Raw genomic sequence first — 21,815 nt, forward strand, 5'->3', positions numbered from 1 at the left:
TTCCTTATGTCTTTAGTTGCAGATGATCTTTCCTGGAAGGTTCCAGTCTTTTTCATCAACGGTTGTTCTGCAGATAGATGTGATTTTAGTGTACTATGACAGGTAAGCTCAGGGTCTTTCTACTCTGCCATCTTGGCCTCTCTCTACTCTTCATTTTGAGTTTAATTTTTCCTGCAAATTGATTTTATATACTGTTTCCAGGAAGTGAGATACTCCCATGTCTTGGTTGTGTGACTTTTTTAAATGTATGATCCAAAGCTTTCCTCCTCAGTAAAAATGAGGCTATTAACACTGTCTTTAAAAAATTCTCCAGGAATTTCTTCTGTGTGAAATTCATCTTAACATGAACTCAGACCAAGGTTTTTGTTTTATGGGATAAAATATCCAATATGTACTTAAAGCTGGTGTTTCTAAATCCAGGTCTCCTGCAGCAGCAATTTCTTTCAGCCCCTATTTTTATAATTTTTAAAAACACTAATAAAGTATAAAAGAGAAAAGCAAGGGAAGGACCATGATAAAACATGGCCCCAAGAACACAACAAGGATTCATTAGGAACAATTGGGAATTTAATTGGAAGAGAATAAGCTTTAGCTGTTGAAAGCACACCAAGCCATGCCATTTGAGAACAGGTGGGAAATTTGAAGCTGTTTATTAGAGAAGAGCTTAGTGGGGAGGGGATGATGAAGCTGAAATGGAAACAAAAGGATGTGGTGAATGCCTGCAAATAGTTAATGTATGGCTGTATCACCCAACATCCATTCTCCCACCCCTCATGGCATGGGACCCTCAACTTTTACCTGGATGCATTCTACCCCAAATAAAGGCTGTATTTTTCACCTTTCTTGCAGCTGAGTATGACTCTGTAAGTTCTGGTCCTGGTCTATGCACACAAAAGCTGTGCTTCCAACTTGAAACTTTGAGCTTCTTCTCCCCCAACATACCTCTTAACTAACCCACCTGTCCTGTGGAAGATGGGTCACGATTACTCTAAACCCAAAATTTTGAAACTGAGAAAAATAGATAAATAGATAAAATTCAAGAGGATAGATTTTAGATCAATGTAAATGATTGTCTAATGCTAATAGGTGAGATTATTTAGAGAAAGAGAGGGATGTTCCAGGAGGTAGTCTTTCTTAATTGTAAGGAAATGCTAGGTGGGAACAGTGTTATAATGAAGGTTCTAGTATAACATGCAAAGCTGGACAGCATGCCCTTATTGTTCCTTTCAAATTATGAGAGTCTGTCCTCCTATGAGGGCTTCCCAGGTGGCTCAAGTGGTAAAGAATCCACCTGCCGATGCAGGAGACACAGGAGATGTGGGTTCAATCCCTTAGCCGGGAAGATCCCCTGGAGGAGGAAATGGCAACCTTCTCCAGTTTTCTTGCCTGGAAAATCACATGGAGAGAGGAGCCTGGTGGCCTACAGTCCATGGGGTCACACAGAGTCAGATGCAACTTAGCAACTAAGTACACACACTCTCATACACACACAAGCATGCTCCTAGGAAGTCCAGATTTCAACACATTTCTGTGTTGGTGAAAAGGAGATGCTAGAATCTCAGTACAGTTTATTTTTCTGAATCCTTGTTTACACTGCATGCCTGCTTGCAGCGCAATGCACCACTTCAGTGGTGTCTGACTCTTTGTGACCCCATGGACTGCAGCCCACCCGGTTCCTCTGTCCCTGGGATTCTTCAGGCAAGAATACTGGAGTGGGTTGCCATTTCCTCCTACAGGGCTTATTTACCTTATCAGTAGAAAATGTAAAACCCTAGAATCATCCTAGCCTATTTCTTCAGCACTGATTCCCTGTAAACCAGTTGGTCACTGAGTTATATCAATTTTACCTCCTAAATATCTCCAAAATCCATTTCCCTTCTCCAGCCTCACTGGCATTGTTTTTGGTTTTTTGTTTTTGTTTTTTTGCATTGTTCCATTCTAAAAATACTTCCTGAATGTCTGCTCTAGGACAATGCCACACTCAGCACCGAGGACATGATGTTGAATAAGACTCAGTCTGTCTTCAAGAAAGATATGTGAGCAAATAGAAAATTGCAATATGATGTGGTAAAAGCTATGCTTTGCAAGAGACCTGCAACCCAGCCTGAGAGTCAGGGCTGGGGGGAGGGGTCATAGAAGGCTTCCTGGAAGAGGCAACACCTGAGGTGAGTCTTAAAGGCTAAATTATCTAAAACTTCATCTGTTAGTGCCACGTGTCCTGACCTCCACTCCACTGCACCTTCTCCACAGCTCCATTATTGCTTATATTTCACCATATGATTGCTTATCTATCTCCATTCCTAAGTCCTAAATTGCTAAAAAGCAATTATGAGTTTTATTGATGATTATGACCCCGCTCATGACCATGAGGCTAGCAGACACTAAGCATTTGATGAATATTTACAGATTGATTGGTTTTCATTTTAGTGAACAACTCTCAGCCCTAGCAAAGGATACGATTCTCCTGACTTCTTAGGATGGGTAGTAACTCATAGCACAGTTCTGCAAGTACTTTTTAGTTTCTGCGGCTCCTTCTACTCAGCCTGACAGAGCTTTCACTTTTTGTTCCCAGCACTGTGTGCACATCTGACCTCTCCAGAACCTCCCTAACAGTGACTCCCATAGCTTCCCTCTCTGGGAAGCCGTGTGGACCACAGCTACCTGGACAGAGACTGTGCTCCCTGAAGGTCGACCGGGGCAGGACCAGGGCTGTACCACCTTCTAGCATCCCTCGTGGGGAGCCACAGTCATCAGCCCAGTGGAATGACTGACTGGGTGAGTGTGCTTTCGTACCTCCGTCTCTGGAAACAATGACAGGAGCTCTGAAACCAGCTTGAAACCTAAACATCGCGGCTTGACTTTTTCTAAACTGGTCTCTGTGGGTAGGTTAAAATGATCATGTTCGAATTTCCAACTATTTTTCTAAGTTGGACCAGAATGAGGCAGTGGAAATTCATTAAAATGCAGTGTTTCCCAGTGTCTGAGACACACTCCACCTGGGGTTAGGAAGATGATTCTACAAGGTACACAAATGAGCATGTTAGTTGAGACTATCTTTGTTTAAGTGTAATGACCTGTGTTAAAAGTCATATGTTTACTTACAGCCACTTCTGAGTTGGGGGCGAGTAAAAAAGTATGTTAATTTCAATTCCTTGTTGATGTAAATAATAACACAGATGCTCTTAGAGGACTCAGGTAGAGAAGCACTATTCTATCACAGGCTTCAAATTTCATACCAACCAGTGACGATCCTGACAGTAGATATGCCAGAGCTGAAAGAAACCTTGGAAGTTATCTGCTCCAATTTACTACTTTATTCACTTATTCACTCAACAAATACATATCCGGCACTTACCGTTTAAAAGGATCTGGGTAAAACTGCAGTGAATCAGAGAGGGACAGTCTAGCGGGAGAACAGATACTAAATCTCAGAGGAATTATAATTAAGACAGGTTCTGTGAAGAAGTAAAAAGTGTATGAAACCATTAATGGCAGGATGATACCTGAATGAAACCTTAAAGGATTAGGAGAAACGAAGCAGGCAGAGCAGGGCTTGAGGGTGGTAATGGGGACAGATCGGGGAAGAGAACAGAGCGTGTGAGGTCCTTTGAGGGCGTGTATCTGGCGTAAAGGAAGACCTCAGTTGATCACCCATGGTAGCTAATTTCAGTCAGGATTCATCCAGAAACGCAGGCCCAGGAAGTGAATTGACCTGACATTAGCCACACCTCCTGAGAGAAGCAGGGCGCAGGCCTCGGTCCATTCTCTCATGAGTCCACGCATTCACCTTGTGCTAATGTAGTGCCCTGCATTTAGACCCCGTTCTGAGTGCTGGAGACCCTCCAGGGAACAGAACAGATAAAGGTCCTGCCCCCACAGAGCCTATATTCTGACATGGTGGAGAGTCAGTAAGTAAACAAGTCAAACCAAGCACATCAGTGAGAGAGAAGCGGTTTAGAGAAAAGTGAGGGGTGGGGGGATGATGCTTTGGATGGATGGCCCTCGGAGGATGCACGCAGAGACTTAAAGGAAGTTGGGACAAATCGGATCTCTTGGTCTCACTGAGGGCTTGTTTTTACCACTCAAGGCAATGTGGTAGTACTCAGGCTCTTTCTGCTCTCCCTGTGCTAAGAGCAGAGTCAAACCCTTAGCTCTAATTATATGCTGCCAGACAAAACATTTTAATAGGAAATGTAGTCTCCTCGGTGTGATCCAGGAGGGATCTGCCAGAAGGAATCTTCCCCTAGAAATGCTAAATTGCTTGGGGATTCTAGAGCATCCTGTGGGCATTTGGGGTATGCAGCTACTTCCCAGTATGCAACCATCACTGGTTTCGGTAAAGTCTAGAGTGGGACCTGTAATCAGAGGGAAATTTTGCCCTGAGCCCACAGTGACGCACCCAATATAGTTTCCTCCCTGTGCACCAGGACACCAGCTCCTCTCTGCTTAACTGCCTTTTCAAAATACTAGTCTTTATTCAAACACACTAAAAACATGCTTTTCCCTTTGTTATTTGAAAAAAAGTTTGTGATTAGACACCAGCACAAGGATATTGCTTTCTTGTTCAGTGATGATGTTTAAAATCCTACAGTGCTTCTGAATTTAGCAGCTATTTAACTGTTCTAGGCAAACAAAAGAATTCAAGAAACAAAAACATCAAATTCATCAGCAGGGAAGGGACATATGTCTACTTGTGGCTGATTCACGTCGTTGTACAGCAGAAACTGATATGACATTGTAAAGCAATTATCCTCCAATTAAAAATAATTTAAAAACAACTTTGAATTCAATTACTCCAAAGTATTAGAACAGAGGTGAAATTTTATCCCAAAGGACTGAAAGTTGTCTGACTGGCAAATGTGAATATTTCATGTCCCCTCTAATACCTGGAGTTCCAAAGTAATGAAACAGCCTAAGAATGGTAACCAAGATGGGCAGCTCCCAGCTCTGTGGAAGCACAGCACAAATTCAGCTCTGAGGGTGCTCGTTCCTGGAAAACACTGAGGCCCTGAAAGTGAGGCAACGAGAGGCCATGGATGGTTCACCACTTCCTCTTGGGTCCATGGGAAAGCCAGGGGAAAGATTCCTGACCCCCAAGATGCCAGCTCTTCCAAATATTTCTCAACAAGGAAGGCTGCCTCATTACTGATGGCCTCAAAGCCTGCCCTGGGAAGCCCTAAGTCAACAGTACGAAATGAAAGCAGAGTACCCCAGGCTCCCCACCCCCAAACCCCTCTACTCACCACACCTTTCCCTGCCTGTGGACCTGTCTAATAATGAGGTCCCCAGTGGGATAAGACATAGGGCCACAGGGCGTTGATGGGGAAGACAGAAAGGAGAAGGAGTAAGAAACAAAGGGATAATTTTGGAATATGAAAGAGAAGGGAGTCCCCAGTGGATAGATAAATGACTATGTGATTGAAAAGACTGGATGGTGGGAAAACAAGAGAAGAGATACCAAGGATGAAAACCAAAAAGGCCTTCAAGACACCCTGTCTATTCCTATCACAAAACACCAAGTCCTGGAGTTGTCTGTGTGCAGCAGAGACAGAATGGATGCTTTGTGGAAGTGAATTAGCCATCACACAAATTGCTCTCTGAAACTGCCCATGATTACTATGCTGAAGCAGTATTGTTTGATGCAAATCAATACTCAGGCTGTATGACTCATTCAACTGAAGGGCTGGCTGTATGGGTAAGGTTTTTAGATAGTATAGCCAGTTTCCTGTGGTAGAATCTGAACTGCATTCAGACTTCTATTTGGCCTTTAATAACATTCTTAATTACATGGCACCTTGAAGGAACATAATCAAGCTTTAGTATCATTTCCAATTAGTTCCTTGTAGTCTATGTAGCTTGAGTTACCTGTTAAAAGTGTGTCTAGTAAACCATTCCAAGCAGTTAGTTTACATGTGCAACCATCTGATCTGATCTGATAGTTACCCATTATACTGAATGAAATTCTAGCATACTGTCTTAGAAAGGACATCCAGGACAAAGAAACACAACTTATTTCATTAAAATCAAAATCTGCTAGGGGCTAAGTTCACACTGGGCATAATTAATTATCATCAAGCCCTACGCTATGCTATGCTTACTCCTTAAGTAGACAATAATTATACACATGGCATCTATGTAAGTCTCACTGTATTGTATCCCAGAAATCTGTCATTTTCTTTGAGCAAATATTACATGATTTAATTCTGGTTATACACTTTTAGATTAAACTCATACAATGCACTTGGGAATGAGAAAACATATTCAAGATGAAAGCATTCTTTGAAAATACAGAAAATGTGCATATTAATAATAATTAATAAGATAAGATAATAAACTTATCTCCAAAATGCTATTGCATTGAATTCCCCTAGTCATAACTTGCTGTTAGTACGACGTACAAAATACTTAAAAGGAAATACACTGCTGTAAATTGATCTCTGGCTGTGCTTATTATATTTCAAAATAATAATCAAATCAATCCACTTGGCTGCTTGAATTACTTAATACTTTCCAAGAATTGTTTAATCCAGGAAAGAAGAATATCCAGTTCACTTATGGCTTTGTAGATTCCTTTCTTCCCAATCTGCAGATAAAGTATAAATATTAGAAGCAGAAATATTTCATATCTTAAAAAAAGTACTCAAAGAAAAGAATTTGGTATACTAACCTCATAAAATGTTCTTTTCATCCTAGTAATGGATTTCATCTCTCTAGCTGATGAAGCACAGGAAATCTGAGAAATTAGCAGTAAATACAGAAATATTGCTGAAGAAGGACTAGTATTCACTCTTCCACCCACTCAACCAACAATTTTTGAGCATGTTGTGGGCATGAAATACACTAGCAAATAAATAATACTTGTCCTCTGTCCTAACAGAGTTTACAGTTTCATGAGGGAGAATAATGATAAATTAAAAAAAAAAAAAACAAATGAAAAATGAAAATTTACAAACTGCAACTAAAGCTATGTTTGTAATGCATGACTCTATGATAGGGATTTACAGAAATGACCCTCTTTCAACTGGATGGTCAGAGAGGGTTCTTTTGAGGAATGACACTTAAATTAAGGTCTGAAAAGGGGGGAGGCAGCAGGTATATGAGGAAGTGAAGAAAGAAAAGAGGGATTTGGAAAGGATACACAGGTGGAATAATTCAGGGAACCTGAGTGAAAGGTGTACAAATGTCCTGAGGCAAGAAAGACTATGCCTTCCAGAAACTTAAAGAAACCATGGCTGGAGCAAAAGAGATGCTAGAAACACAAGAGACGTGGGAATGATGAGAAAAAAATTTTACTTTTTGAAAAATCGCCCTGGCTGTTTTAAATATTGATGTTGATTCCCAGGAGAAAGCACCGGGAAATGAATATTAGTTTCTAAATTATGAAGAAGAGTAAGCTAGTGTCTTGAGAAGACAGCTTGTAGCCTGACTTGGGGTGGAGAGATTGGGAAATGCTGGTCTCCTTTGAGGAGGTGAGTTTTCAAATATGAGCATGAGAATCACTTAGGAGTCATGGGGAAGAAATTCTCCATCTTCCTTTCCTCATCTGTTTTCTCCCACAGAGTCCCTATAGGGAAGACCTTGCATAGGAAGGTAGAAATTCTTCCTGTGAAAGAGGCTTTTGTGATGAGGCATGGAAGAGCTGCACACAGAATGTGAAGGTTCCATCTGCAGGACTCAAAAGCACAAGAGCTGAACCTCCCTGTGATAAGAGCCATCGATTTAGAGGACGTTTCCTCCCACACCAGAACCTGTGAGGCCAAAACAATGTGGAACTGATCCAGGACAGTGGTAGCCAGAATCAGAGTATACAGTCAGAAAGAATTCATTCCTTCGTTAAACAAGCATTCATGAAGTGCCTACTAATTGTCAGATCATGTGCCAGGCATTAAAGACATAATAATGAGCAAAACAGAGGTAGCAAATAGATAGTGACAGATGGGAAAATCAACAAATACAAGATCAATAATAGAAGATAAAAATCCAGCAGTTCTTCTTTATCCCAATTTCTCTCCATGTGAAGATTGTTAGATAAAAATAATAGTTTTTATTAGCATTTTGTTAGCATTCTGTGTCAGGCACTAAGATGAAGGCTTTGGTTATATTAACTCATTCAGTCCTCAAAACAACCTTATGAGGTAGGTACTATTATCACTCTCATTTTACAGGTTAGAAAACCCCAAGCATTGAAGTTAACATTCTGTCAATGTTCACATAGTATTAATAAGTGGAAGAGCTGAGATCCAAACCCACATATTTTGACTCCAGAGTATGTATTTAAAAGCCACTATATTACACTATTTCTACACTATATATACACTACTATACTATTTTTTTATATTAAAAAACCTGCATAACTTGGAAAAGATATTCCAGCCAAGCCATTCTCCTATTGAAAATCTTAAATATCCAGTTCCAAAGAAAGATTAGTTCAAAGATCTCTGCTGCTGTTAAGTCACTTCAGTCGTGTCCGACTCTGTGTGACCCCAGAGACGGCAGCCCACCAGGCTCTCCTGTCCCTGGGATTCTCCAGGCAAGAACACTGGAGTGGATTGCCATTTCCTTCTCCAATGCATGAAAGTGAAAAGTGAAACGGAAGTCGCTCAGTTGTATCCGACTCTTAGCGATCCCATGGACTGCAGCCCACCAGGCTCCCTCCGCCCATGGGATTTTCCAAGCAAGAGTACTGGAGGGGGGTGCCGTTGCCTTCTCCGTCAAAGATCTCTACTCTGTATTATCCTAGGGGAAATACTGGGAATGCCTCTAAAAGCCTAACCTAATTGACAGAGAAAGACACACAGAGACAGAGAGACTTCAACCTGAAAATGCACAGTGTGATAATAAACAAAAGACGAAAACCTCTGTGTGTGTCTATTTGTGTGTGTGTGTGTTGCTCCCTTTGTTCATTTGTTTTCCGGATTGGAACTGCAAAAGTAAATTCTAGAAATACCGTGTCTAGTTCCAGCCAGGAGAGTAGTTCTGGAAATAATTATTATAGAGAAGACTGCCTATAACTTTTTAAATGGAGAATTTGGCTAGATGCTAAATCTGTCCAGTCAGAGATTATCTAGTATAAATGTAGTTGGCCCAAACATTGCAACTGAAAGAGAGGACTTCATGAGGATAATCAATACTTGCCAATTCCAATATATCCAAAGTTCTTAAATGCAAAGAGCAGTCACAAGGAACTGAATAAGCAAGTCATAGGGCACAATATCAAATATGCCTGTGTCCGGATTTAAAATTTTAACACTAGAATCCACCTGCCAATGCAGGAAACAAGGGTTTGATCTCTCACCCAGGAAGACCCACATGCCACAGAGCAACTAAGCCCATGAGCCATAACTACTGAGCCCTGTGCTCTAGAGCCTGGGAACCACAACTCCTGAGCCCTGTGCTCTAGAGCCCAGGAACCGCAACCACTGAAGCACGCACACCCTACAGCCCTTGCTCTGCAACAAGAGAAGCCACTGCAATGAAAAACCTGTGCTCTGCAACTAGAGAGTAGCCCCCACTTGCCACAACTAGAGAAAAACCCATGCAGTAATGAAGACTCAGAATAGCCAAAAATAAATAAATATTAAAAAAAAAAAAAGATTTACCACTGAAAATGTGAGACCAAAGAAGCCAACCAAATTCTGGACATTACAGAAATTAAATGTCATTGAGGCATTCCTTCAGAGAAGGCAATGGCACCCCACTCCAGTACTTTTGCCTAGAAAATCCCATGGACGGAGGAGCCTGGTAGGCTGCAGTCAATGGGGTCGCTAGAGTCGGACACGACTGAGCGACTTCACTTTCACTTTTCACTTTGATGCATTGGAGAAGGAAATGGCAACCCACTCCAGTGTTCTTGCCTGGAGAATCCCAGGGACGGGGAAGCCTAGTAGGCTGCCGTCTATGGGGTCGCTAGAGTCGGACACGACTGAAGCGACTTAGCAGCAGTAGCAGCAGCAAGGCATTCCTTAATGATGAGGCCCTCTCCCCAGACAGCTTGGGCCTACAGGGCCTCCCATAAATAAGGCAGGAATTACAAGAAAGCTTTCTGACTTCATTCCATCTAAGGCACACGCTACCCTAAGAAGAACAAAGAGAGTAGAAGAGGAGAAAAACAAGGTTTGGCAAAAAATAAAAACCCATCACTTAATAGCGGCAGTGTTTCCTCTAGAGCTCTGTAGGTTTATGGGATTCTTTCTGGTGCCTTGAGATGCATTTACTATAAATGACCCCTAGTAAATGCAAGAGGTTTTCATTTTCTTCACTGTTATAAATATGTCTATAGACCCAGTAGGATAGCCTGATTTTACTGCTAATTCAGATTTATTTGCTTGAAAGGAGGAATTTACAAAACAATGATTCCCTTTACCTTATATTTCAAGGTATAGTTCCATTTGCAGAAAACAGCATGCAAAACCAAAGGGCAGCAGTTTTGTTCTAAGAATGGCTGCATGATTTGACAGACTCAGGCAAAGCAGTCATGATCTGGACAAGAGGCAATGTATTAGTAGGGCTGGAATAACCAGGGACTGGCTCAAAAACAAAAAAATTATGTGTGTGTGATAGTCACAGAATAGCAAACACAAGGCAACAGCCTAATCATTCACCATTAAGTCAATGGATATTTATTGCATACTTACTATAGGCTAGGCATATAATCGTGTGTCTGACCACATAGCATGGACTTTACTTAATTTGTACAAGTGCCCCTAAATGCTGAAAACCGCCTTGGAGCACAAGCAAGCAATGGCTCATAACTGTCAGAGACAGCGAAGGAAAATCACAATACTATGTGATGAATACTGTCATTTAAAAACAAAAACCCGTTCTGGGGACACATCAGAGGCCATCCAACTGAGGGATCCCAGAAGGCTTCCAGAAGGAAAAAACAAGAGAGCTGCATCTTGAAGGGTGACTAAAATGGAGTGGAAGAAACAGAAAGAATGGATGAGTAGGCAGAGGAAGCCCGATGCTCGAAGGTTGGAGAGAACAGAGATTATTTATTTATTTAATTTGTTATTATTGTTATTATTTTGGGGGCCACACCTGGCAGCATGTGGGATCCTAGTTCCCTAACCAGGGATCGAACCTGTGCTCTCTGCATTGGCACTGCAGAGTCTTAAGCACTGGACAACCAGGGAAGTCCAGCAATGATAATTCAGACACCCTTCTGGTCTCAGATTGTTACCTGTGATATGGCCCCCAACCTCCAGCCCTCAGCATCCTCTTGTTTGCTCCCTTCATGGCACCTATCAAAATCTGAGAGTTGCTGAAACTGACTGAGAGCATTCTCAAAAGAGTTCTGTACAGAAAGAGATATTATCTATCAATTTTGTTGAATTTCCAGCATCTGGAATAGTGTTCAGCAACACTAGATACTCAGGGTTTGTTTAATGAATGAATCAATGAACGAAATGCAAGCATCAGCTTAGAGCTTTGGGGTTCACAAAGCCCACTGGTTTAATATTAATAGTAGTCTGAAGTATATACTGGGCATTAGTGAGCTCTGCTTAAAACAATTTGATGAAAAAATAAATGTAATCCTTAAATCTGAATCCCCAGTATCCACAACGTGTTTGAAAAATCATGAAAATATGTATTGTGTATTATATACACTAAAACAAAAATGAATAATCCCTCTTCGCTGATAACTCTAAGGAAATGAAATAGCTTGGCCAGGGAGTGGACAGCTGTACATGTCATAGTCTCTCACCCTGTATTGTCACAAATAATGACCTCAAGTTCTTCCTACTAAAAGAGTTTTACTATACTATAGTCCTCTATGAGCATGTACTATAGTCTTTCATGAGGCTTCCCAGGCGGCACTAGTGTTAAAGAACCCGCCTGCCAACAGAGGAGACCGTAAGAGACGCGGGTTCAATCCCTCGGTTGGGAAGATCCCCTGGAGGAGGGCATGACAACCCACTTCAGTGTTCTTGCCTGGAGAATCCCATGGACAGAATCCCATGGACAGAGGGGCCTGGCGGGCTACAGTCTATAGGGTCGCACAGAGTCGTACACAACTTAATGGACTTAGCACAGCACAGGTGTGCACAGCACAGCACAACTAAGGAAGAACTTTGACAGAAAATAAGTTCTATAATATAATTAGAAAATATATTTACACAAGTTAAAACTGATGACTTATAAATGATCTCTTTATCTTTCACTTAAAGTAACACTATAAGTAAAACACTAACTTTAGGCATTAAAAAGGTATTTGATTGTTTAAGAGAATCTCTCCTTTGGAAATTGTTGAGAAAATGTAATTGGAAGAAAATTAGTGTTCTAAGTATGGAAAACAGTAAAGAAAGATACGAACAATTTTACAGAACTACTACGTATTAGGCACTTTGACATAGTATCTAATTTAATTCTTCCAAAAACCACATGATGAGATTATTGGTATTGTTAAAGACAAGTTTAGGACTTTATAGTCAATGAAAGAATAAACCAGGATTAGTCTTACTTCCTGCTTCAGTTTTTATCAGTTCAGCCAATTATAATTTTTAAAATATTCAAAATTGCAAACATAAATAATTGGCAATGCTTCACAACTTGATAAGCTAGTTGCAGCTGATGATACAAATTACTTATCAAACTTTCTACAAGAATTAGAGACACAAATATTCTTTGACAAGACTTACCAAACTTAAAAATTAATCACATACAATTAATGTAAAGAAACAGAGCTCTCTAATTACCAATTACTATTTAGACTCTCAAAATATTAATTAAAGTAGATGATGAAATCTTGAAAACTAATGTACTTTTTTTCCAGTTTCAACTTTGAGCACTAGCAATTAGGCAAATTATCCTATGAATTCAACTAAGCAACTTTCAAGTCTGAGAGTTTTTCTACAAGAATCTTTAAAACATCTTTTTACAAAGAGGCACTTTCCAAATATCATTTAGACAAATACCATGGGATCGCAAAGAGTCGGACACAACTGAAAGACTTCAACTTTCACTTTCACTTTTCAGGGCTAACAAAGATTAAAAACAAAGATTAAAAATAAGATATTTATGTTATCCTTGGCTTTTTTTATTTAAACAATTATGCCACCTGAATTACCCAAATCAGACTTATTAAAATGTATAATATTTTACTAGGTGCTGCAAAATACCTAGAATGTTCTCAGAAACAATAAGATGACATTCAAATGTAGTGCTGCTGGGATTCCAGACATTGGAGCCTGTCATGAAAACTGTTGTAGTGTTGTGTCTTAAGAATGGCTCAAGAAGATGCCAGTCTCGGTGGATTTATAGAGAAACCCTAAACTTTAAAAAACCAGAAAGACTTCTCAAAAATGAAAAAAAAATTTTGTCCATGAGGTAATAATGAAGCTAAGAGAAAATAACAACTCATTGATCACCTTGAAAGAATATTAGAAAATCAATCCTTATATTGAAAACTGATAAATAAAGAAAAAGAATTACATGTTTCTTTTTAACAGTACAGATGAAATTGTTGGAGCAAATGAAATGACAGGTTTTAATTAAAAATATGTCATCATTTGGTAACTTTTAAAAATATCTCATATATTTGCATAAACAGTTGATCGTAAATAAAATTGCACACTATCTAGAAAATCACAATATTTAAAACAGGTAAGAACCAGAATTATATGTTTATTCTGACCTTCTTATATGATAAGGTCCTCAGGACAGCCAAACAATTAGTTAGGGGGAGATTTCTTTACATAATTATCCCTATTTATAAATAAAGGAATAAAATTTTAAAAGCATTATTTTGCAATGTTTTATGAATTAATAGATCTAAACAATAATTATCATAGACTGATAGCAGAAATAGAGGTCATATAGTACATTCTAGAAGCTAAAGGAAAGATGGATCATGTGAAGTAGGAAAGGGAAAATATTAACAAATTCAGACTTGTAGTAACAAATGGGACTAAAGTAGGTTAGATATTACAGACTAAAAGATTTGTACATTTTGTAAACTTGAAGATATAGCAATAGAAACTATCCTCAATAAAACACAATTCCCCTGGTGGCTCAGAGTTTATATTGTCTGCCTACAATGCGGGAGACCTGGGTTCGATCCCTGGGTCAGGCAGATCCTCTGGAGAAGGAAATGGCAACCGGCTCCAGTACTCTTGCCTGGAAAATCCCATGGACAGAGGAGCCTGGTGGGCTACAGTCCATGGGGTCACAAACAGTCGGACACGACTGAGCAGCTTCACTTCACTTCACAATAAAACACAGAAGAACACTGCCATTGACCATAAAAACGAGAACAAGGATTTTGAACAATTTTAGCTCCAGCCACCCTAGGAAACAGCTTGGCTGTCTATTGCATAATTAAACACTCACCTAACCTATGATCCAGCCTAGGTGGTTACCACTCCTACCTCTCAAGTGTTTACTCAGCAGAAGTGCAAATCTCTCTCCAAACAAAGACTTGCCTGGCATTTCTCCAGGCAAGATTACTGGAGTGAATTGCCATTTCCTTCTCCAGGGGATCTTTCCCACCCAGGGATTGAACCCCCTTTACTGACTGAGCCACTGGGGAAGTATATAAATATTCATAGCAGCTTTATCTGTGATGATGAAAAACTGGAAAAAATAAATAGCCATCAATAGATGAATAGATAAAGTGTGGTATATCATTACAGTGCAATGCTAATTGGCAATGAAAAAGGGAGAAGTAATTGATACATTCAATAACATGAATGAATCTCAAAGTAATTATACTGGGTAGAAGAAGTCAGACTTTGAAGAATATGACACATATATAGATTTTCCTCATTTTATAATTGTCTCAAGTCCTGATAAACCTATTGTTAGTTGAAAATATCTTAAGTCAAAAATGCATTTAAGGGACTCCCCTGGCAGTCCAGTGGTTAAGACTTCATCTTTCAACATGGGGAGTATGGGTTCAATCTCTGGTCAGGGAGCTAATATCACACATGCTTCAAGGTCAAAAAACTGAGACATAAAACAGAAACAAGGTTGTAACAAATTCAATAAAGACTTAAAAATATGCATAGTATACCTAACTTTCCAAGCATCATAGCTTAGTGTAGCCTAGCTTAAACGTGTTCAGAACACTTACATTGGCCTACAATGGAGAAAAATCATCGAACACAAGCCTATTTCATGATGAAATGTTGAATATCTCATAGAATTTATTCAATACTGTAATGAAAGTGAAAAACAGCATCGTTGTCTGGGTACAGAGCGGTGGTGAATGAGTTGGTTGTTTACCCTCATGATCTCATGGCTGACCTGGAGCTGGAGCTGCCGCTGCTGTCCAATATCAAGAGAGAGTACTAGCCCAGGAAAACTGGAAACACATACCTTTTGTACCTCTATAAAGTCAAAAATCACACCATTGTAAGTTAGGGATCATCTGTAAAACCATTTAGTTTAAATCCTGCTGCTGCTACTGCAGCTAAGTCGCTTCAGCCGTGTCCGACTCTGTGCTACCCCATAGACGGCTCCTCTGTCCCTGGGATTCTCCAGGCAAGAACACTGGAGTGGCTTGCCATTTCCTTCTCCAATGCATGAAAGTGAAAAGTCAAAGTGAAGTCGCTTAGTCGTGTCCGACTCTTAGCGACCCCATGGACTGCAGCCTACCAGGCTCCTCCGTCCATGGGATTTTCCAGGCAAGAGTACTGGAGTGGGGTGCCATTGCCTTCTCCGCATCCCAATCTGGGCTTCCCTAATGGCTCCGATGATAAAGAATCTGCCTGCAATGCAGGAGACCTGGGTTTGATCCCTGCAGAAGGGAATGGCTAGCCACTCCAGTATTCTTGCCTGGAGAATTCCATGGACAGAGACACCTGGCGGACTACAGTACATGGGGTCAAAGAGCCAGACACTTCCACTCTCATCCCAGTCTGCTTGCTCTCTTCCTCAGACTTTCCTTGTCCTCCCTTATGACACTAGTGTGCACACTTTAGTCCAAGCACATTATTGCAGTGCTCTTTTCATTGTTTCTTTTGCCTGGAGTCTCACCCCTGCAGACATACAGGTGGCCAACAGGCGTGTGCAAAGATGCTCAATGTCACTAATCATTAGTGACATGCAAATCAAAACTACAATGAGGTATCACCTCACACTGGTCAGATGGCCATCATCAAAAAGTCTACAAATACTAAGTGCTGGAGAGGATGTGGAGAAAAAGGAATCCTACAATGTTTGTGAGAATGTAAATTGCTGCAGCCTTTTTGGTTTTCCATTTTAAATATAGCAGTGTGTACATGTCGATCCCAAACTCCCTAACTATCCCTCCCTTCCCTCGACTCCTTCCCCTCTCTGTGAGTCTGTTTCTGTTTTGTAAAATAAGCTTATTTGTATAATTTCTTTTTGGATTCCTATAAGGGATATTATACAGATATTTCCGGAGATTCATTCTTCAGTCAGAATCACCACACCTAGGAATGTCTGCATCCAATTAAAAGAGATGACTGGAGTGGATAATAGATACTATTTCTGGTTTTCTTTTTCTAACTCCAGATTCTACAGACCAAGACATGGATTTAGTCTCAGAATCAACTCCTCGAAGTCTGCCCAAGATTCAGTAAGAGAGAGAGGAGAGCTTTAAAGCAACCAGCCGAGCCACAAAAAAGGGGGAGAAAAGTTTCTGCAACTTGCAAAGCTTTGATTCATTGGCATATTCAAGAATTAATGATAGCCTGAGGTCCCTGGAAGGAAGGGGGAAAAAAGAAACAAAGTGACAATCACACATCTGGTGGAGGGCACAGCTGCTCTGCTTAGGAAAGCTGCCCCCATGCCTATCTTCCCAAAATTAAAGCAAATGTTCAAAAAAGAAGAAAAGAAAATATCACATGTAAATGAATGTCACCTATCGCATTTTATAACTTCTCCCTCCTAAACTCTGCCCCATCCACTGATTCAGAATTCCACATAGAGAGGCAAATGCCCAGTTAATTTATATTACACATACTTGCTTCTGTAGCCAAAAAGAAAAAATGGTGATTGCCAGAAAAACTAAATGCAAGCCTGTTATTAAAATTAAACTTATTTCCCTAAATCAATATCTGAGGCGACTTTCTAAAGCTCAGCTTAATCTTTCGACTTTCTTTTTTAGAGTTTCACGGAGGCGGTTTGTTTACTCCAGCACATATGAGCCAAATGAACCAAAGCTAATAAGGGTTGTATTGGGAGGGGAGATTAGAAAGAAAGACCAGAATTAGGTGGTCCTCAGGATGGAGAAGGCAATGGCACCCCACTCCAGTACTCTTGCCTGGAAAATCCCATGGACGGAGGAGCCTGGTAGGCTGCAGTCAATGGGGTTGCGAAGAGTCGGACACGACTGAGCGACTTCACTTTGACTTTTCACTTTCATGCATTGGAGAAGGAAATGGCAACCCACTCCAGTGTTCTTGCCTAGAGAATCCCAGGGATGGGGGAGCCTGGTGGGCTGCCCTCTATGGGGTCGCACAGAGTCGGATATGACTGAAGCGACTTAGCGGCAGCAGCGGAAGCAGGATGATTGGCTAGGTGATGTGCTCGTATTTGGCCACAAGGGGGAGCCAGCCGCCTTGGAAAGCCTCCACGATCAGCCTGAGAAGGACTGGCCTACTCCCATCCTGCAGTAGCCAGTCTCTCAAGAAAAGTTCTTGACAAATTAAGGTCCCTTTAGGAAATGACTTCCTCCACAAGTCAAGGAAAATCAGAGTTCCTAGATAGCTCTATGGTTTCTAAGTTTTTGGTCTGAAATATTGCTCGGTTTAGGTTATAACTATTAATGTGGTCTCTAGCTATATGAGCTGAAGAAATAAAATCAATGGTCAAAGCAAACGTGGCTTTTGGAAGTTCCAGGTGTCCAGATATACTGTACTGTATCAGACAAGGATTTCTAGTACCTCAGCATCATGAACAAACTTCATTTACAATAATATTACATTAAATTGGATGGCTCTGTGTTTCGTGGTGGCTCAGACGGTAAAGCGTCTGGCTACAATGCGGGAAACCCGGGTTTGATCCCTGAGTCGGGAAGATCCTCTGGAGAAGGAAATGGCAACCCACTCCAGTACTCTTGCCTGGAAAATCCCACGGATGGAAGAGCCTGGTAGGCCATAGTCCGTGGGGTCGCAAAGAGCCGGACACGACTGAGCAACTTCACCTGTACCTTATTATTTTAATGGAATATTAGAGTTTTGGGGAAACAATGCAGCTTATTTAACTTATATGCAGAGTACATCATGCGAAATGACAGGTTGGATGAAGCACAAGCTGAAATCAAGACTGCTGGGAGAAATATCAATAACCTCAGATATGCAGATGACACCACCCTTATGGCAGAAAAGTGAAGAACTAAAGAGCCTCTTGATGACAGTGAAAGAGGAGAGTCAAAACGTTGGCTTAAAATTCATCATTCAGAAAACTAAGATCATGGCATCTGGTCCCATCATTTCATGCCAAATAGATGGGGAAACAATGGAAACAGTGGCTGACTTTATTTTGGGGGGCTCCAAAATCATTGCAGATGGTGACTGCAGCCATGAAATTAAAAGATGCTTGCTCCTTGGAAGAAAAGCTATTACCAAACTAGACAGCATATTAAAAAGCAGAGACATTACTTTGCCGACAAAGGTCTGTCTAGTCAAAGCTATGGTTTTTCCAGTAGTCAAGTATGGATATGAGAGTTGGACTATAAAGAAAGCTGAGTGCCAAAGAATTGATGCTTTTGAACTGTGGTGTTGGAGAAGATTCTTGAGAGTTCCTTGGACTGCAAGGAGATCAAACCAGTCCATTCTAAAGGAATCAGTCCTGAATATTCATTGGAAGGACTGATGCTGAAGCTGAAACTCCAATACTTTGGCCACCTCATGCGAAGAGTTGACTCATTTAAAAAGCCCCTGATGCTGGGAAAGATTGAAGGTGGGAGGAGAAGGGGATGACAGAGGATGAGATGGCTGGATGGCATCAACAACGTGATGGACATGAGTTTGAGTAGGCTCCGGGAATTGGTGATGGACAGGGAAGACTGGTATGCTGCAGTCCATGGGGTCACAAAGAGTCAGACACAACTGAGCAACTGAACTGAACTGAATGCAACCCAAGTCCCAAAGGAGGATATAACTTAAACACAAACTAACCAAAGGGAACATAAGTTTGTTGTATTTTTTACCCTACTGACCAGCTCACCCTTATAAAAATTCTCTGCACTGTAGGCTGGAATTTGGATTACTGTGTACTTTCATGGACCACAAGAAAAAAGATGTCCTGATATTTTAAAACTGAAAATCTGCTACCAACAGCCCAGAGTTTAAGTTTCATGACCCTGATGCCCAAGGATAGAAAGCTCATTCCCTTCTGGCGACCCAAGGACTGTAATAACCTTCACTACCCCCTACTTTGTACCACCTCCCAGTACAACCACAGGAGACTGGAGACGGCATACTTAGAACAAAATCCACGCCACAGAAAAGACTCAACACTTCTCACAGAGGCAAGCCAACTAATATTGCCCAGATCCTGGCTTGGTTGTTTTGCTTTGTTTTGTTTTTCTATACTGATCTTGGGTGTTAGAAATACTGTCACTTCTGCCTTCTTAATTAGTACTCTATTGCTTAGGGTGATGGTGACCATACCACAGCATCAAATAATTTAGGTACCAAAGAAGGACACACTTCTTTTATCATTTTCTTTTCATTGAGACTTTGCCTTGTAAAGGATACAATTCTATACTTACACAAATAAATAAGAAAAAGTCTATCTAAAAGCACTTATCAATATGGGAGAGAAAGAGAGGAGGTAAGAGAAAGTGAGCAACAGAGAAAGAGAAAAAAGAGAGAGAGAAAAAAAATAAAAGAAAGGAAAGAAGAAAAACAATGACATCCTAGAAAAGTGTTTGGCATATCATTGGTGCTTCAGAAATATTTGTTAAATGAATGAATGAGTTGGGATTTGCACAAAGAGAGACTGATTTGAAAAACTAAATATTGATCTGAGGCACATCTCATGTTCATTTAGCTCTCTTCAACTTATTTTACATGTCATTCCTTAAGAAATAATACATAGTGGCATGACAAGTTACACAGGATTATTTGATATTGTTTCCCTGGTGATGGATTCTCCATTTGGACTACAAGCCAACAATTAGAAAATCCCTTTACTCACCCTTTGGGGTGAAGACAAAATATGCTATTTTCTAGGTAGATGTCTAGTATCAAAGCCATATTTGCTGTGCATACTTACACAGCGGCTCAATTTCTGCCTGAGGCTATGAAAGTCTTCCACAAAGTGCATTTCCTTGCAAACTTGTAATTGGAGTTGACCAAAAACATCTTCCATGAAGAAGGACAGAAGTTGTTCCTGGAATCTGCAGTTTTTCTATAAATAAGATAGGAAAAAATTGCATAAGGTAAACCATGAGCAGCTTTTGTAAAATAAACTAAAATATCCCCCTGATTATTACTTCATGACCATCTGGAAAAATTAAAAATGCAAGGAGAAAAGCATGCAACAAGTAGAAATGTGAGAAAGAAAAGCACCCCCTGGCTTACCATAAATAGCTTTTTTGTTTTCTTTTTTAATAATCGTATATTTTTTATGCGATCTTCCTACAATAAAACAAAGAGAAATAAGATGTATCCAGAATTTCATATGTCCCTTAGGTCTTCATTTCTAAGCAGAGCCTAATACTTACTGGAATTGTTGCTCTGAGGCTTGCTGCCTTGACATAGAGAGTATCGACAGCTTGGGACAGGGTTCCCCTTGGGTAACACCTTTCGGCAAAGGATGATTGCTTGTGCTTAGCAATGGCAAGAGACAGAGTGACAAAGAGCAACCCACATCTCAAAATGCAACTCACCCACATTTCCCTCCACCCCACTCAGCTCGTGTCACTCACAGTAACCAGACAGTTCCTTGTGCTGGTTAGACGGGAGGGTAACCTACTTACTTTAGCCCTCAAGGTCGCCTCTCCAATGAGATGCCGTGAAAGATAACTTACAGTTTAGAAAGAGGAAGATCACTTCAGTTCTAATTTTTTAGAGCTTGCTTCATAATCAAAAAACATTGACCACACCATACTGTGACATTAAGTAAAAGCTCATATTTACTGGCAAGGTTGGGGCCCTGTTTCCAAAAAGAATTCAGAACCTCAGATGTGTCTCACAACAGATTTCATTATTTTAAAAGCCAAGCCATGCCAGTAAAAACCCTAATCTCCTGGAGGCTGTGTGACTGTTTTTAAATATGAAAAAAAAAACCCTGCTTTTGTAACTAGTATCCCAGAAAAAGTGTCGAATGAGCAGCCCTGAGAAACCTGCTCACGACCTCATATGGGTTTGACATTTGTCCTTTGCCAGATCCTTCACCTGCCCACCCCTACCCCACCAGAAGCCATCATTGTGCAGCCCACCATCAAGACTCAAGAGAAAAAATTTCCAGTTGTTTTCAAGAATTTTTCCACCTCATACATTGTAACTCCCCCAACATATTCAAGACTTTTTTTGAACCAGGACCTGGAATTAAGACCTACTTAATTAACCTACCTAATTAACCTATTAATTTAATAAGTTCTCTATCATTTGTTCATGGGCTTCCCTGGTGGCTCAGATGGTAAAGCGTCTGCCTACAATGCAGGAGACCCGGGTTCTATCCCTGGGTTGGGAAGATCCCCTGGAGAAGGAAATGGCAACCCACTCCAGTATCCTTGCCTGGAAAATTCCATGGCCAAAGGAACCTGGCAGGCTATAGTCAATGGGGTGAGAGTCGGACATGACTGAATGACTTCACTTTCTTTCTTTCTTTATCATCTGTCCAAGCTAACCACCCAGACTTTTCCTTTAACTCTAAATTTCCAATAGAGTGAAAAT

At 40.6% G+C, this 21,815-nt stretch overlaps 1 protein-coding gene and 1 long non-coding RNA gene across 2 annotated transcripts; one reads left to right on the top strand and one right to left on the bottom strand.

Moving 5' to 3' along the window:
• Positions 1-1,417: 1,417 nt before the first annotated feature.
• LOC123333273 lies at positions 1,418-8,453 on the top strand. Its single transcript, XR_006550532.2, has 3 exons — positions 1,418-2,165; positions 2,573-2,775; positions 7,560-8,453. It is a non-coding gene; the product is annotated as an uncharacterized LOC123333273 (long non-coding RNA).
• Positions 4,551-20,846, bottom strand: IL26 (interleukin 26). Its single transcript, XM_006047293.3, has 5 exons — positions 20,642-20,846; positions 20,499-20,555; positions 20,191-20,325; positions 6,668-6,733; positions 4,551-6,583 (listed from the first exon to the last, which is right to left on the bottom strand). The coding sequence occupies exons 1-5, from the start codon at positions 20,810-20,812 to the stop codon at positions 6,497-6,499; spliced, it is 516 nt and encodes a 171-aa protein (XP_006047355.1). The 5' UTR covers positions 20,813-20,846; the 3' UTR covers positions 4,551-6,496.
• Between the last annotated feature and the right edge of the window lie 969 nt (positions 20,847-21,815).

Source organism: Bubalus bubalis, chromosome 4, assembly GCF_019923935.1.
Source record: "Bubalus bubalis isolate 160015118507 breed Murrah chromosome 4, NDDB_SH_1, whole genome shotgun sequence".
Taxonomy (NCBI): domain Eukaryota; kingdom Metazoa; phylum Chordata; class Mammalia; order Artiodactyla; family Bovidae; genus Bubalus; species Bubalus bubalis.